Source organism: Magallana gigas, chromosome 1 (assembly GCF_963853765.1).
Source record: "Magallana gigas chromosome 1, xbMagGiga1.1, whole genome shotgun sequence".
In the NCBI taxonomy this organism is placed as follows: Eukaryota; Metazoa; Mollusca; class Bivalvia; order Ostreida; family Ostreidae; genus Magallana; species Magallana gigas.
This window is the reverse complement of record NC_088853.1, coordinates 2,745,345-2,762,161: the sequence shown is the minus strand read 5'-3', so window position 1 is coordinate 2,762,161 and position 16,817 is coordinate 2,745,345. Positions and strand designations below refer to the sequence as shown.

At 34.3% G+C, this 16,817-nt stretch overlaps 1 protein-coding gene across 1 annotated transcript in view; it reads right to left on the bottom strand.

Moving 5' to 3' along the window:
• Window positions 1-6,238: 6,238 nt before the first annotated feature.
• LOC117687376 (disintegrin and metalloproteinase domain-containing protein 10) overlaps window positions 6,239-16,817 on the bottom strand; it is a 28,317-nt gene continuing 17,738 nt past the window's right edge. Inside the window, exons 9-17 of the mRNA XM_066078805.1 lie at window positions 14,942-15,122; window positions 14,449-14,626; window positions 12,307-12,411; window positions 11,821-11,905; window positions 11,565-11,679; window positions 11,309-11,431; window positions 9,547-9,686; window positions 7,621-7,743; window positions 6,239-7,300 (exon numbers count right to left, since the gene is read on the bottom strand). Of these exons, the coding sequence (XP_065934877.1) occupies window positions 7,169-7,300; window positions 7,621-7,743; window positions 9,547-9,686; window positions 11,309-11,431; window positions 11,565-11,679; window positions 11,821-11,905; window positions 12,307-12,411; window positions 14,449-14,626; window positions 14,942-15,122 (1,182 nt within the window). The 3' untranslated portion in view covers window positions 6,239-7,168. The remainder of the gene's footprint in view (window positions 7,301-7,620; window positions 7,744-9,546; window positions 9,687-11,308; window positions 11,432-11,564; window positions 11,680-11,820; window positions 11,906-12,306; window positions 12,412-14,448; window positions 14,627-14,941; window positions 15,123-16,817) is intronic.

Below are 16,817 nucleotides of genomic sequence, written 5' to 3'. Positions count from 1 at the left end.
ACGACTTCTTTTGTCCTGGGGTTTTAGCTTTAACGATGACTGGCAGAGTCTCAAAGATGGGCTGGTTTGGAAGCTAATACATTGAATTTGTGCGAGATATATTTCATTTATTATTTAAATGCAATTAAAATGGGTGGTATAGATGTTGAAACAAAGGTAAGAAAAAAAATCAAAAAAATTCGCGTATTTTCCGTGTTAGTTTTCTACCTGATAAAAATTTGTTATAACATGTATTTTAAAAGTTCTTGGTCTTACCCAGACCTTTCATTCGGTATACCGAAAAAGGGGCTGGCCCTTATAATTAGGGGGTTAGAGGCGTCCAAAGTTTCTTGTCAATAACTTAAAAAGGAATAAACATTTCTAATGCATTATTGAAGCAAAGTTGTAAAGAAATTAATTTTGAATCCTTCTATAGTATTCAATTTAATGTTTTCGTAATTTATAGTCAGTATTTGCAGAAACAATTGTTGTCAGTTCGGTCCATTTTTTGTGGGGGTGCGCACGTTTATGGGGTTATGAAAGGGCTTCTTGTAATGCACTAACTGATACATGTAGCGCGCAAAAAAATTTCCACATAAAATTTCCAAATGTTTTTATACATATGTACATTTTCATTTCATATAGATAAACCTTTTGTTGTTTGTTTCATAACTGTGCCCCTGTCTATATTTAGATGCATTACGAGACTCAGGTAACCGATCGATAGGAGAGTCGCTAGCTGTATTCAGGCCGTCGCCTAGACGACAGTGCGTGTGCTTGTAGAGCTGGACGTACACGTTTAACGCCCCGCCGTGTTACTGTAACAGAGACATTTTGAATTGTTTCAGTACTGGGAGATGTGTTAATAAAATGGTTCCAATGCATGGTAATTAAACTCAACTTTTCTACAATACGTATACACGGCCGTCATATAAAGCACAATGTGTATTACTGACATGACAAATGTACGCTGGCAATTTAAACGAACGCGGGATTGCTCCCGATAGAACAATTCTTTTAAAACAAAAAAAAATACTGATTTGCGATGGATATAATATATTGTATACTCAAGGACTGAATTCTTTACCGTTTTCCGTCTGGGTTATTTTGAATCACGTGTGTACGTTATGTGTTGCCATATAGATGAACACTTTAAGTGTTTAATTTTTAAAAGAAATTGTGTACATGCAGAGCAATGCAATGCCAGGACAATAACATTCCAACAATGTATATGGTGAGGCCGGTCAGACTGATACTGGTTCTGCTTGTTCTTCAAATAGCGAAATCAATGTAAGACGAAGTGTTTGGGTGTTATATTTTAAACAAATATAAGTATGGCTTTCTTAAAAGCTTGCATTACTCAACAAAGTCATTCTTAGTTACCTTAGCTGCATATATGAATCGCTCGGTCTATATCCCGGAAAAATTGACTACCATCCGAAATTTTTCGTACAAGGTCTACAGACTTGCAGCTAACATTACCTTTAAAAATACATTTTAGAATTTGCCGCTGTTTATAAATTCATTAAAAAGACGCGCAGAATCAAGTGGTAATTTGACGTTTGATATGGGATTTATGACGTCAATTTATATTGTTTTCATTAAAATTATTTCATTATTTCAAGTTTGTGGGTGGAATGAAATCAGTTTCACATGTCATATGACATTAAGATGTCCTCTGCCCACTTTTTCTGGAAGCAACTTTTTTTATAAAATTTACATAAAAAAATTGAATTATCATGGAGTTGCCCCCCCCCCCCCATTTTGGTAGCATGTAAAAAAAATGGTATCAAAATCATGAAATTATGAGTGAAATTTTGGAAAAAAAATTTTTCTTCTTTTTTTGCTTGTCAAGATTTGTTGGATGAGTTGCCCCCGCCCCCCCACTTTTAAAAAACGATGCTACGTGCTTGGAAATTACTCATTTCTTTATTCCCCTCTTTAATAAACAAAACAAACTAACAAACATAACCGATCCAGATAAATATAATTACATGTATCAAAAATAAACTTAAAAAAACAAACTACACATTCATCCTTCACTCACAATGTTGACTTTTCGATATTTGTCATCGTTGTAGAACCGTGAAACAATCTGTTAAGTAGGTGCTTGCACGAAAAAGAACCCCTTGCTGATCTACATTTTCATTAACGCATACAAAGGAAAAATATATTTTGATTGAATTTCTTTTGATGTAAAAGAAAAAAAGAGAGGAGAAATTGGTTCTCAGTCTCTCTTTATGCCTGTTTGTTAGCGGTTAATCAAAGTTCATTTTGAATATCCTTTTGTAATTTAAAGTATGTGATGTAAATTTTTTTCCTGCAATATTTCGGATAAAGCTATGAAGAGTTGTTTCTTGAAATTTTATTAGACCATAAAATTGTAAAATGCTAGCATTGAAAATTGAGCCCGATTTCTTTCTTTTTTTTAAGGTAAAACTTTATTGATTTAAAAAATGATTCTTTGAGACAAACAAATTGACATAATCAATAAGAGTTTGACAATCTCTATCTGCAGGTATGTAGCTTTTAGTCAGAAAAAGAATCGGATGGACGACCTAGGACACAGATCGTCCATCCGAATTTCTTGAAAATTGCCATTATTTTCGTACGCGGACGCAATACTCACCGAGACTAAATGGTTCGTATCTTAAGTTTTAACTGCTTTGAAAGGTAATATTGGTTTTCTGATAATTATGAACATGAATAATTAAATAAAAATGGTTAAAATTACAGTAAAATTACCGGCATCGGTCTTCTCCGTGCGCGGATCTAGAAGGGGAAGGGTTCCAGACCCCCCTCCCCCCAGCGAAATTTCTTTCAATTACATGTACATTATAAACTTACCAAATATGCCTCGGACATCCCTTGGCAAACTCAAATACCCGTCTGACTTTTCAACCCCCACCCCGGAAAAATTTTCTGATCCGCGCATGTTCCCCTCCTCGAAATACAAAATTATTCTTCAAAACCCCTTGTAAAATTTCCAGGATCTCCGCATATATACTAAAAGATTCATTGGCGCTTGCGTTCGATAACAATGCGTGTAAAACGTTTGCCAATGGTCTTTTTACCTTCGTACCGGGCATAACCACACTCCCACTCTGTGAATAAAATGCTGCGAATCAAACTAGAGACAACGTGTTAACATTTGTATTTGCTTAAAAACATGTAGTATCATCGTGCAAAATGCACTGTTTAATTATAATTTTTTTTTTTACTTTACTTGTAAAATTCAACACCTGTTTCGTAATTTTTTCTCACAGTTTATTTCTTACATAGTTACTTTTTTATTTAGTGATTGACACTTTTCATACTTTATATGTGATTTCAAAGAGACAGAGTGTCATGTCTCAAGGACTGTTAATCTCTTAAAACAACATTGTGTAATTATCAGATTTTCATTTCTTGGACATCAAAGACTCATTGAGTTTATTTAATTATTTTATATCTGTGAACCTTTAACTCAGCTTACTTATATCATTACCTGTCAATTTATACTTATTGTTAAGATTCTTATAAATAGTTATGTACAATTGTCAATGCGCAGTCTGGAATACGGCGGCCAGCCCCGGCCACGTCCGACTCTCCCAGAGTCTTGAGTCCGGAGGCCACTTCTGGCCATATCCGACTTGTTTGTAACATGTCTGTCTGTTAAATTGTTATAATGTTGCCATCGTTGAGTCTCGTCCAATAATGTGGAATCCTGCATCAATTGCCTGTATATTTCTCTGGAACTGTATACTGGTGGACCTTCGGGAATACGGCAAACCTACCCTTCGTTTTAGCTTACGGCCCACAGCGCGCCCCAACCTTTTACCTTATACACTTTACGCCAACATTCCCTCACCCGGTTCGTACTGCACACGACCGATGCAGATCCAGACGAATTCTCTATCACCGTAAAATCTACGAGGTCACAGAAATATAATACTTTGTTTCTCAGTGTTTACACATCTAATATTGTACTATGGTCAGCTATCAATTTTTGTAATACGTCACAAGTATGACGCAGCTTCGACGGAAAACCTAATCGTTGCTTGCAACGAGCTCGTCTCTAGTTTTATAATGATTATTTCATAAAGCAACCTAGGAAGGATGTACATAACCTTTTTCTCAGTGTTTGCGAAGGATCCCTCATGAAAATTTCAAATAATATAGCGACATAACGACATAATATAACGACATGCCACACTCTAGCTTGTGCTCCCGTAAAAACACGATATGACCATCGTCTTAATTGATAATGATTTTAGTAATCACTCTTTCTGTCCGTCCGTCTGTCTGTCCACAATTTTTTTCTTTCTTATAACTTTTTTTATGGTTGCCCAATCAAGTTCAAATTTGGTATGATAGTTCAGTAGGCAGAAATACATATTTTGATGCTAAGTTTGGTTCCCTATGTCTTCTGGTTTGGAGCTGGGTGGTGGGGTAGATTCCTTAACTATGCATAAGAATGAATGGGCAAAGATAGATAACTGCTGAGAATGCTACCATTGTATACTTGGAAGGCTGTGCAATATTTGTCCTTTGGGATTAAATAACCTTCCACAGGAAGAAAATCCTAAGCTTTATCTTTATCTGTCCCATTGTGATTAATTACTGCACAGCCTGTGTCTGCAAATGAACTTTCTTTTGAAGTGAAGGTCAATTTTGAATGATGTGTAGTACTGTGTACATTCTTTGAAATATGGATTTAAAATATAATATTCATAATTTATTTTGGTTAAAATACCGTACACAATGATTTATGATAATTTTATTAAATTCTAAAATCAAGATATATATCAAGATATTCTTTTTCACTATTTTACTTTTTAATTATTTATTTTTTTTTTTTCTGCCTTAATGCAATTTTAACAGGTAATCAGATAATAACCCCATTTGCTATTTCTGAAAAAAAAAATCAAATTGTAAATTTAGAAGAAAAGGATGAGAAAGCAGAACAATTAATCCCCTGGGATTAATTATCTTGCCTTCTGCAGAAAATTAAGAGGCTTATCTCTATATGTCATATGAAGATTAATGAACACCTTTGTCTGCAACTGATATTTGTTTTGAAGTTGAGGTCAACCCTCGGTGATACAATGTATTTGCATTCACTGAAGGCTTGCATTTTATATAACACCTGTTTAAATCTTGTTCAAATACACATTTAATTTAGTTTTCTTATAAGACATGAGGTTATCCCTATTTTATGCAAATACAAGGTTACTATTTAGAGTTTTTGGACATTCAGGAATTATTTTGAAATTCTAAAAATACATTTGTTTCTTATAATTTTCATATTTGTTTTTACCACCTTATATATATTGCAGTTCTTTACATCTTATGCCGGGCTTTTTTTTTCATCATTGTTAATATAAAGAGGATGGAATTCAAAGTTTTTTTTTACTTTTCCATATTAATTGTCCTAGCGGGGCCTTTCCTGACTGGTCAGTGTTCTAGTTATATTTTTATTTCATAAAGCAACCCTGACAGGATGTACATAGCCTTTTTCTCAGTGTTTGCAAAGTACCCCTAATGACAATTTGTAATAATATAACGACATAACGACATAATATAACGACATAATATAACGACATTCCTCATTCTAGCTTGTGCTCCCGTAAAAACAAAGTCCATGATACGCCATCGTCTTAATTGATAATGATTCATACTCTAACTCATATACATTTTCATACAAATCACTATTAAGAAGGGAATTGGGCCAACCGCCCTAAAGGTATACTGTGGATTCATTAAAATTCAAGGGTATCAATGTTCATGGATAAAGTGAAAATCACAGTTTCAAGGATATGTAAATTCGTGGCCAATGACCCCATCAATACAAAAGGTTAATAAAAATTTCATTTCAATAAAGATTATATTTCATGTATCAACTTAAAAACGAAATCCACGAAAATTGGTATTTAACGAATATTGATGAAACCACAGTACACTAGCATGTTGTATAATTCACAATATCTTTGCATTTATGTTGGTGAATCAAAAGCTTCTTCTTATGTAGACTTACAGTGCAAGCAGTGCTTGGTAATTGTTATTAAATCACGATTCATTTAATTCCATGCGACATATCCATCGAACACGATCTAGAAATGTAGAGTGTTGTGTTTTAAAGAAAAGATTTCTTCTTTGCGATTCTTTTTTTTTTTTACAGAAATGGATTCAGAATAAAAAGTTTAAACGTTTGTGAAATATCAAATCAAAAGAACTGTAAAACTCCAAACCATCAATGATTATTCCACATTTAAAAATACAATAGACAATTGGACACAGAAAATGACCACATAGAGGACATGAAAACAACACGTGTTTGGTAAAACTAAAGAACTGAACATTCATTTAAAACAGCATATCATTAAGCAATAGTTTTGCATAACAACACACGCATCCATGTTTCTCACGGTATTTATTTTAATTAGAAACTAATTTTTATTTAAAATGATAATCATAAACAAGGGAAACTCGTCTTTTTGCCTACGTGAACACAAATAATGTACGCGAATGATAGAGTAAGCGGACAGGAGGGACTATATTGTCATCAAAACTGTGTACATGTGTATGATGTTCTTGTAATGAAAGCAACCGTAAAGATAGTTGACTAAATAAACATAATTAATCAATCCCATTTGTCAATGAATTCATAACCTTACATCTGATTATCTTTTAGTTTACAAAAATAGAGAAAAGACAATCAATGATCTACAGATTACGTTATCACATACAATCAATGATCTACAGATTTGTCGTAAATGTTAACGTTATAACATTATTATATGTGTTACATATTACATGTGTAATTAATATTCTACAGATTTTTCGTAAGTGTAATACTTTGTACAACAAGTAGTAGCTATAATCTCTTTACCACATACATAATGACCTACACATTTGCCGTAAATGTAAACCGATACCACATACAATTAATGTTCTACAGATTTGCCGTAAATTTAATGATTTCAAAGCAACAAATCCGAACATGATAAACACAAAAGTCTTGGTTAAAATTCCAATCTTAACGTACATATTTTCAAAACTTAATTTTTTTATTTCGTTGTACAAAGAAATTGATATTTCTGTTGTTATTTTAAAAATCTCTTTAAGAGTATCTATAAAAAGTTAAAATAATATTTGATCATATTACCTTTGGCACGATATGACGTAACAGTGTCACGTAATATTTGAGTCATATATTGCCCATTTCGACATTCCTTGTAGCTCTGTGGTCACGTGGTCTGTCTTTTCCCTCGCGGGGATTATTTTTACCAGTGATGTAATAGGGTCCAGGGTTCTTCACAGGCCCTCTCTTTTTATCATTCTGTAAATCAAAGATATTCAGTTTATAATATTTTGAAAATTAGAATTATATGTATGTTGAACCACTTATTCAGTTTCAAGGATTTAATCGATTTGGTTGTTCTTTGACCATTCTCAACATACAAAACTCCTAATAACTACACGATCTATATTGATTTGTTAATCACGCACCTGTTTTCTGATGTATAACTATACAGCTGACTATTCTATAGAATGTTCCGTTTTATTGATTTGTTAATCACGCACCTGATTTCTGATGTGTAACTATACAGCTGACTATTCTATAGAACGTTCCGTTTTATTGATTTGTTAATCACGCACCTGTTTTCTGATCTTTTTGTGTTTGGGGTTTTCACTAGGAGTGTTTACAGAGCAGACTTTGATGAATACACCCATCACAACCACCGCCCCCACGGCTATCAGCATTACACCCCACCAGTGTATCTGTAATATGAAGCATATTTATACATAATAATCAACATCGCAATAAAACCAATGTACCTGTGAATAAAGCATACTTATACATGATAATCAACATTACATCCAACCAATGTTCCTGTAAACAAAGCATACTTGTACATGATAATCAACATCGCAATAAAACCAATGTACCTGTGAATAAAGCATACTTATACATGATAATCAACATCGCATCAAACCAATGTACCTGTAAACAAAGCATACTTATACATGATAATCAACATCACATCCAACCAATAAACCTGTAAACAAAACGTACTTATCAATGACAATCAACATTACACACCTGAGAGTATCTGAAAACAAAGCATACTTATACATTATAAACAACATTACACACCATCAGTGTACCTCGAAACAAAGCAATCTTGTACATGACCATGGCCATTAATTATGTATGCAGTTACCGCCCCCCCCCCCAACTCCCTGCAAACAATTTTTAAGACACATCCATGAAATTCATTACAAATACCACCCGCACAAAAAGCAACTTATTTTAAAGACATTATCAATATATCATTATTAACATCGCCCCAAAAATAAATTTATTTTTCTTTTACCCCCCCCCTCCGAAAAAATAAAGACAGATGCCTTAGTAAGACACTTCCGTTATATCTTAAGAGGGATGGGCGGCCATTTTGTACATTTGAGTTTAAGAATGTAAGCGTTTCACTATCTGGATTGGTGCAGCCAGAAACTGGTCAAACATGATGCCAAAAGATATAAAAGCAATAAATATGAAGTCCTACATGTTATTGTGTTTAAACACTATGCATACAAGAACAGAAAATGCAATTTTAATCACTTAAATGTCAAAATGCGCAAGTACAGACTTATTTTAAAGATTGAAAAATCTGTAAAATATGAAGGGGGTTCATTGGTGTTCTCTCTACAACCATTTGTTCAGAAAAATGTCTAAGCTTGCTTATTTAAGTTGTAACTTTGTCTCAAAGTAAGAAATCCTATTCTTAGAATGGGGCTCAAAAACCACAAGATATATTTGTCTTTGTCTATGGATGTAAATTGCAGATTTATTTTCATTTAAATATGATGAATACTTTTTTTAATTGAAGGCAATCACTTTTTGGACTACTCTCCCATTTCTTCAAGGAATATACTTCAATTTATTCTTAAAGAACATCCCCTTAAACAAATATTGGACAGGTAAAGAGATGCATATCAAATTCCAAACGGATTTTTTTGAATTGGCATTTATTTTTTTTCTATGAAAATATAACGTCAATGTGACTCAACAGACACAGGAGTTCTAAGTTTAAACTGGATTTTTTATGTTCTTAAAATAGATCCCATGCCGACTGATAAAATAAGGGTACTCTATCTGAGGCAAAGTTACAACCTAAATGATCAAAATTCAAACTTCTTCTCAACAAATGGTTGTAGAAATGACAATAATGAATCCCCTTCATAGTTTTCCGGTTTTTAAATCTTCAAAATAAGTCTGTAGCTGTCCAGTTTGACAGCTGTTTTGAGTGATTAAAAGGCATTTTCCTCTTCTTGTGTGCATACTTTTAAAACAAGATGACATATAGCACATCTCCCTTAAATTAGATATCTTTTAAAAAAGAACACAATCACAATGATCCTGAAACAAACAACACCCCTGATGTTACTCAAAGTTAGACAAAAACAGGTCTTATGTTAAGAAAATGAAACTATATTTATTTATATTTATCATATATTGATAAACATTCTGAAGAAAGACAAACAAAAAAATACGGAGATTTCAATGAGAAAACATGTACTCACAATAATCCAGTCTTTGATAGACGAAAGAGTCTCTTCTCCAAAAATAAGGTTCTTCAATCTTTCTAGGGGCCCGTCATTGTCGACACCACGACATCTGTGAAATACGTCACAATAACCGCGGTAATTGTCACAAGGAGTGCCTGAAATGTAACAAAACGTCACAATTACAGCCGTAATTGTCACAGGTCGTGTCTGAATTGTAACACTACGTCACAAAAACCGCAGTAATAGTCACAGGGTGTGCCTGTAATGTACTTATACGTCACAATAACAACGGTAAATGTCACAGGGCTTGCCTAATATGTAATAACACGTCACAATAACCGCGGTATTTGTCACAGGGCGTGCCTGAAATGTAATAATACGTCACAATAACCGCGATAATTGTCACAAGGTGTGCCTGAAATGTTATAATACGTCACAATAACCGTAGTTATTGTCACGGGGTGTGCCTGAAATATTATAATACTGCGGTAATTGTCACAGAGTGTGCCTGAAATGTAATAATATGTCACGAATACCACGGTAATTGTCACAGGGTGTGCCTGAAATGTTATAATACGTCACAATAACCGCGGTAACTGTCACAGGGCGGGCCTGAAATGAAATAATACCTAATGAAAACCACGATAATTGTGTGTGCCTGAAATGTAATTATGTGTCAATGGTGGCCATAAATGGTAACAATGCAAAATTTATTTTTTAAACAACAAAGGATAAGCTAGATATTTTAAAGTTATGTGTTTCGTTCGCTTTGTAAGGTTATGCTGACATACCATCATTATTATCGAATAGTTATTGAAACTGCCTGGTTAAACTCTGCTATGATGAAGCAAGCACTAAAACAATGCAAGTTATATTTCATTATCTTTACATCAATGAGATGATGAATATCTCAAAGGGCCCGCTTAAATAATGGAAAATAGGATAAAATCATTTCAGATGATTTTGTTTGACATTGACCTATGACTTTGACATAGAACTTTACCTCAAGCTCAATTCCTCTTTTTTGTTTATTTTTAGCAAGATTATGCCAATGGGAAATAATTCATTGTTGAAAGACTTGAAACTGGAGATCTGTTATGACCTTAACATCTATCCTTGCAACTTGGCTTAAGGTCGCTGCACACCCTATACCCATATGCTCAGTTTAGGTGAAGTATGAGTCATATAGGTCTAAAGGGAGAGTATATATGGTAATCAAAGTACTGAATAACTGACGGGAGTTAATTTTGTCGATGTTTAGATGTAAAGAGAGAGTATATATGGTAATCCTGCTATGAAACGTTTTTGAGTGGTCTGATATTACCTTGACCCTTGACCCAAAGGGCAATCTCTTGGTGTATTGTAAGCCAGATTGGACTGAGGGGAGAGAATATATGATCCTGACAAAGATTTTTAAAAAAAAATCTGATTATGCTATGGCCTTAATCTTTGACCTTAAAACCGTAAAACGTCGTTCTATGTAAAGTTTAAGCCAGATTGTGTCAAAGGAAAAAAAGATATGTTTCGGACAAGTGATCTTGGAGGAAAAGACGTACAGACTAATCACTATAGGGCGCCTGCTGAGCGTGGCTCTAATTAGGAACCTTGCAATGAAAATATGTTGTTATATTTATCACATAAATGCAAATAAATGATTGAAACAATTAAAAAAGTATATACAAAAGTTGGCAAAATAAAGGAGAAATGTATCACAAAAAATACTTTCTTGATTTAAAGAGTATAAAACTACAAGACTCGAATTAAACATAATAAATACCTGCAGCTACTGAGATTTCTTTCTTAGCATCCAATCTTGAGTAATTTTTCACTTCATCTACAACAATTTTAAACTCGTGCGGAATATGTTTATCGTCTGAAACATAGCATGTGTCATTTTCATCTGAAAAAGAAATTATATCATTTCAATTATTTTTTTATATAATAGCAAAATTGAGCCTACTGATCTTTTTCACAATCATTAGGCAGTAAATAAACAACCATAGGATCAGAAAAATATGTTTGCAGTTACGTGCTTTTGCAGGCGAGGTAGCAGAGTCTTTTCTTTTGATTATCATTTAGAGAACCGACATAACATTCGTCCCATGTAGAGTTGTTTCCTATCTTTTTACAAAGTGATCCCTCACATACCTGTAATATATAGGAATCATCTTGGAGGGAAGCATGGAATAATGTTTGCGCAATTTTAATTCTAATATCTTTTTGAAAGCAATTAGACTATGAACGTATGACTAATGTTTCAAATCAGACACTGCATGGATTCAAGCTTACCCCTTGGATACAGACTTGGGAATAACCATTGCAATACGTCATATCCGGTTTTATCGTGATGCCTGGGCATGTTGCATTTCCACCAGTATTTTAGTCAAAGAAAAAATATAACTAAACAAATAATCCAAAAGTGTTAGAAATTGCATTGTATAATTAAGCCTCAAAAGTCTATTATTATGTTGTGTATCTAAATCTTGCCGCCAAGGCAAACTTTAAAAAAGCGAACTGATGTCACGTGTTAGGTCGACAGATGGAACTACTATTATTCATATGCTTAACAATACTGCTTGTTCAATCTTTTTAACGAAAACCATTAATTAACCAATTGATAAAAAATGATTACCTCATCTGCAATAGTATTACTAAATAGTATATTACAATCAAACGAAGTTTATCGTATTTGCAGACATTAAGGCTCTAATACCTGGCACCGTTTCATTAAACACATTTTCTTTATTTTCGTATAATAACTAAACAAAAGGATATTTACAAATCTCCTCCTCACTGCATTCTGTGACGGGGCGGCACACGGAACTGTTGGTGGCGGGTTTGAATGTACACGATTCACTGCAACATGGTCCCTGGGTGGGGCTAAAATAAAGGTGTATTTAATGAATGTGTATAATACGTTAATAGAAGACTCAGGATCTTGAATAAATGCATACAATGCTACCTTAAATACAATCGCAACTTCTCGGGCCTTTCCGGCAGGCTCGGAAAATCACCTCGAATGTATTACCTAGGCGTCCATGACAACCCCCCTTTTTATAAAACTTGATATAAACACAACACATTTAACGATCTTTTGAGATGTAAGATAGACTTCATTAAAGTAAATGATATACCCTAAAATATAACACAGAAGCGACTTATAAGGCTGTCTAGCCGATACTTAGTTTAATGGGAAGCGACTCCATTTTGTATAAAAGTGTAACATCCGGTAATGTTAATACATTCGACGTGTTTTTCCAAGCCTGCCGGAAAGGTCCGAAAAGTTGCGATTGACCTTAAATAAACAAGAGGCCCTTGGGGCCACATCGCTCACCTGACCAACAATGACTTTATATGGGCGTTAAAAGGATATTGTACCATATGGCCCCTCGGTAAAATAACAAAAAAAGAAATATTGTAAAGTATTCGAATTTTACACTTTTTTTGCATACACTTTATTTTTGACATTGTACCTTTATGGAATACCATTTAAATTACCAAAAATAAAAAAAAATCCCCTATGCAAGATATAAAACTAAAGATTTGGTAGTGGTACACTGCTAACTCACCATTCCCATTATTTCCCCCTCCTAACCCCCCCCCTCCCCCCTCCCCCCCCCCCCCACAATTTATATAGCGATCAAAATATTTGAGAGCATATAGGTACATTTTCTTTCTCAACTACTTACTAGTTATTGTATTTCTTTTTTAAAAAGATCATTATTGTAGTTATTGTATTTTATTTAAAAATTCCTACAGATGTGGAAAATAAAACTGTGCCTCAATGAGCTCAATTCCTCAAATTATTCAAGAATTTCATTGGTCTTCCCCATTATAAACGGCTGTTCTTTACCCGGCGTAAACTCCTGTGACTTTTTAAGCTTACTCACTTGACTGCTAAACGCATTCCAATGAAAAATGTTGCCACATGACATGTCAAATAGCTTATTATAGTCAATATATTGACTGGCATATCACTGTATTTTACTAAGGCCCACCCATTTTGTTCATTTTATTCAAAACCAAACAAATGGCTATCAACCAGGATGATTTTCGCTGCAATATTTTCTTAGGCATAGCGGTAATACCTTTATGCCTTTATCCCCGAAACTAAATGTGTCAGAACTATGGAAACTGTTTTAACAGTGTCGTTATTTACTCGTGTCTGAAAAACTATCGAAATTGGTGTAGAATTCACATAATTCGTCGTATAAAGACGGGAACCAAGAAAAAGTTACAGCATATCATCTATTATTTTTTGTTTACAGATATTTAACGTTTAACGAGACTTTTCTAATTTGTGTACAAACACTGAATTAAGAGCAAAACCTTGTACCTCGCATATAATGCAAAGCTAAACCCTCAAATATGGCTGCCTCAAACAAAGAACCTCGTCTATGGAATACCGAACCCGAAGTTATAAAATGATTGAAACATGCACTTTCTTTATTATTATTTTTGTAAAAACTCAGTTTTGAAACAGAATTAGCCCATAATTTTTGCAATTTATATTTTCCACTCCATGAGGATTATTTATGCTGAATAACGTTGAATATGACTAAGTAGTTCTCGAGAACAATATTTTTAAAAATGCACCCACTTTTTTTCTGTTTAGAGGTTTTTTCCGCTTTAAATAAAGATTGGTCTTTTATTTCTGCAATTTATCTTTGCCTTCTCATAAGCATGCTTTGTGAAGAAATTTGGTTGAAATTGGACAAGCGGTTTTAGAGAAGTTCAAAATGTAAAAAGTTTACAGACCAACGGACGGACAGACAGACAGACGCACAGACGGACGACGCGGACAAAATGTGATCAGAATAGTTCACTTGAGCTTTCAGCTCAGGTGAGCTAATAATAATGATCTTTTTTGAATAACTGCATGAAAACAAATCTAAACAAAAGATATACTGTTCTTACCTACACTGTACTTTGTGTCCTGTCCCATTGACCTTCAATGTACACCTGAGTTTATCGTCGTTGGGGTTCAGGTTGTCCCTTGGGTGACAGCATTGATCTGTACAGTCGTCTCTGTACCCACAGTCACACTCTTCCCCCTTCTCTTTTATACCGTTACCACAGAACGCAGCGTCCGAAGCTGCAATAAAAATATTACATCTATTTAAATAAAAAAAGTAGAATTTGTCATATAAACACTAGATTAGTTAAATAGTATACAACATAAAGCAAGGCCCAGCTTTACAATAGAAGTGTGTATCTATTACTGCAACTACAACAGGTGTTTGTTATCATTTCTAGATTTTAGGATTCCATTATCAATTAATGCTGGGTCCGGTGCCAAATATATATATATATATATATATATTCTTGGTCTAAATATTCAAATACAAGACGTCATATATTTTCCGATTTAGATTTCATGTTTGTTCATCAAATCTGTTTCAGCACATACCTGTAAAACAGTTCACTTTTCCATTTATCTGATTCACTACAGAGTTTAAAACCCGCGTGATGTTGTCCCTACTGCATTCCGAGAAAAGCTCGTTGTTACGGAGGTTGCCCTTGGTAGCACTTGGATACATGATGTAATTTCCGGCGTCCCCACCAGGAGCGCAGATAGAACCGCTGTCGTGCTGAGAAAAAAACCTTATACTGAAGTATTTTGCAAAATGACGGGATGACACCTTAATCAAGATACTGGATTTCAGAAATCAACTACAAACATTCCTTTGTTAAAACGATTACTTATATGCCAGAATATGTGGAAAATCAAGAAAGAAATGTGTTAACCTACTTGTAATTTGAATAAAAAGACGCCAGGATGAAGTTGCTCAAAACACTGGTTACTGGTTACTGAGTGCCTTTAAGTCCTGGTTAACTTAACCAATAGTTTAAGTCGACAAGTGTTTTGGCAACTGGTCCAGACTAAATATCCATGTCTTAAAAGCGTTTTGATTAGCACAAATTGATTTTATTCACAGGGCGAAAAACAATCTTTAAGCAAGTCCTTAAAGGTGGCTTAAAGGTGACTAAAAGGTGGCTTAAAGGATATACAATCTTTAAGCCACCTTTAAGTCACCTTTAAGCTGAGCTTATAGGTCCTTAATGTCCAAACTTCTTTAAGTCACCTTTAAGCCATCTTTAAGTCACCTTTAAGCATCTTTAAGTTGTCTTTAAACCATCTTTAAGTTCCCTTTAAGTCAGGTTTGATCAAACTGAACAATAAAAACATATATTAAATGCAAAAGCTCTTTTATAGGGATGGGAGGGGGTCATCCGAGTGATAATGTAATTTCCAAGGAAGGGGGGGGGGGGGTGTTCCAGGCGGTTTTAATTGTCGCTCCATTTAACACGGATCGCTATCATCAACACCGCGTCGATGGACTCAAATTGCCGTTATAAAATTCTTTATAAATTTTTTTTTGGTTTCAAAATTATTGTAGGGGTGAGCGCAGTCTCTGTATCTTAATCTGTACATGAAACTAATTAAAGTATGTTTGTTTCCTATTATTTATTAATCTGTGAAATCTTTCTCTCTCTCTCTCTCTCTCTCTCTCTCTCTCTCTCTCTCTCTCTCTCTCAGTTCATCCGGTTATTAAACAAAATAAAGATAATGAACCAAACACAGGGCGAAAAACCATCTTTAAGCAAGTCCTTAAAGGTGGCTTAAAGGTGACTTAAAGGAGCTTAAAGGCTATACAACCTTTAAGCCACCTTTAAGTCACCTTTAAGCAAGTGCTTATAGGTCCTTAATGTCCAAACTTCTTTAAGCCACCTTTAAGCCACCTTTAAGCATCTTTAAGTGGTATTTACGCTCTCTTTACACTGCCTTTACACTGTCTTTAAGTGGCCTTTAAGTCAATATTGATCAAGCTGAACAATAAAAACATATATTAAATGCAAAAGCTATTATATAGGGATGGGAGGGGGTCATCCGAGTGATAATATAATTTCCAAGGAAGGGGGGGGGGTGTTCCAGGCGGTTTTAATCGTCGCTCCATTAAACAGAGATCGCTATCATCAGCGCCGCTCCGATGGACACAGATTGCCGTTATGAAATTCTTTATAATTTTTTGGGGGTTTCAAAATTATTGTAGGGATGAGCGCAGTCTCTGTATCTTAATATGTGCATAAAACTAATTAAAGTATGTTTGTTTCCTATTATAAATTAATCGGTGAAAAAATCTTTCAATCTCTCTCTCTCTCTCTCTCTCTCTCTCTCTCTCTCTCTCTCTCTCTCTCTCTCAGTTCATCCGGTTATTAAACAAAATAAAGATAATGAACCAAAAAAATGCATGATTTAATTTGATAATCGGTTTAAGGTTTGT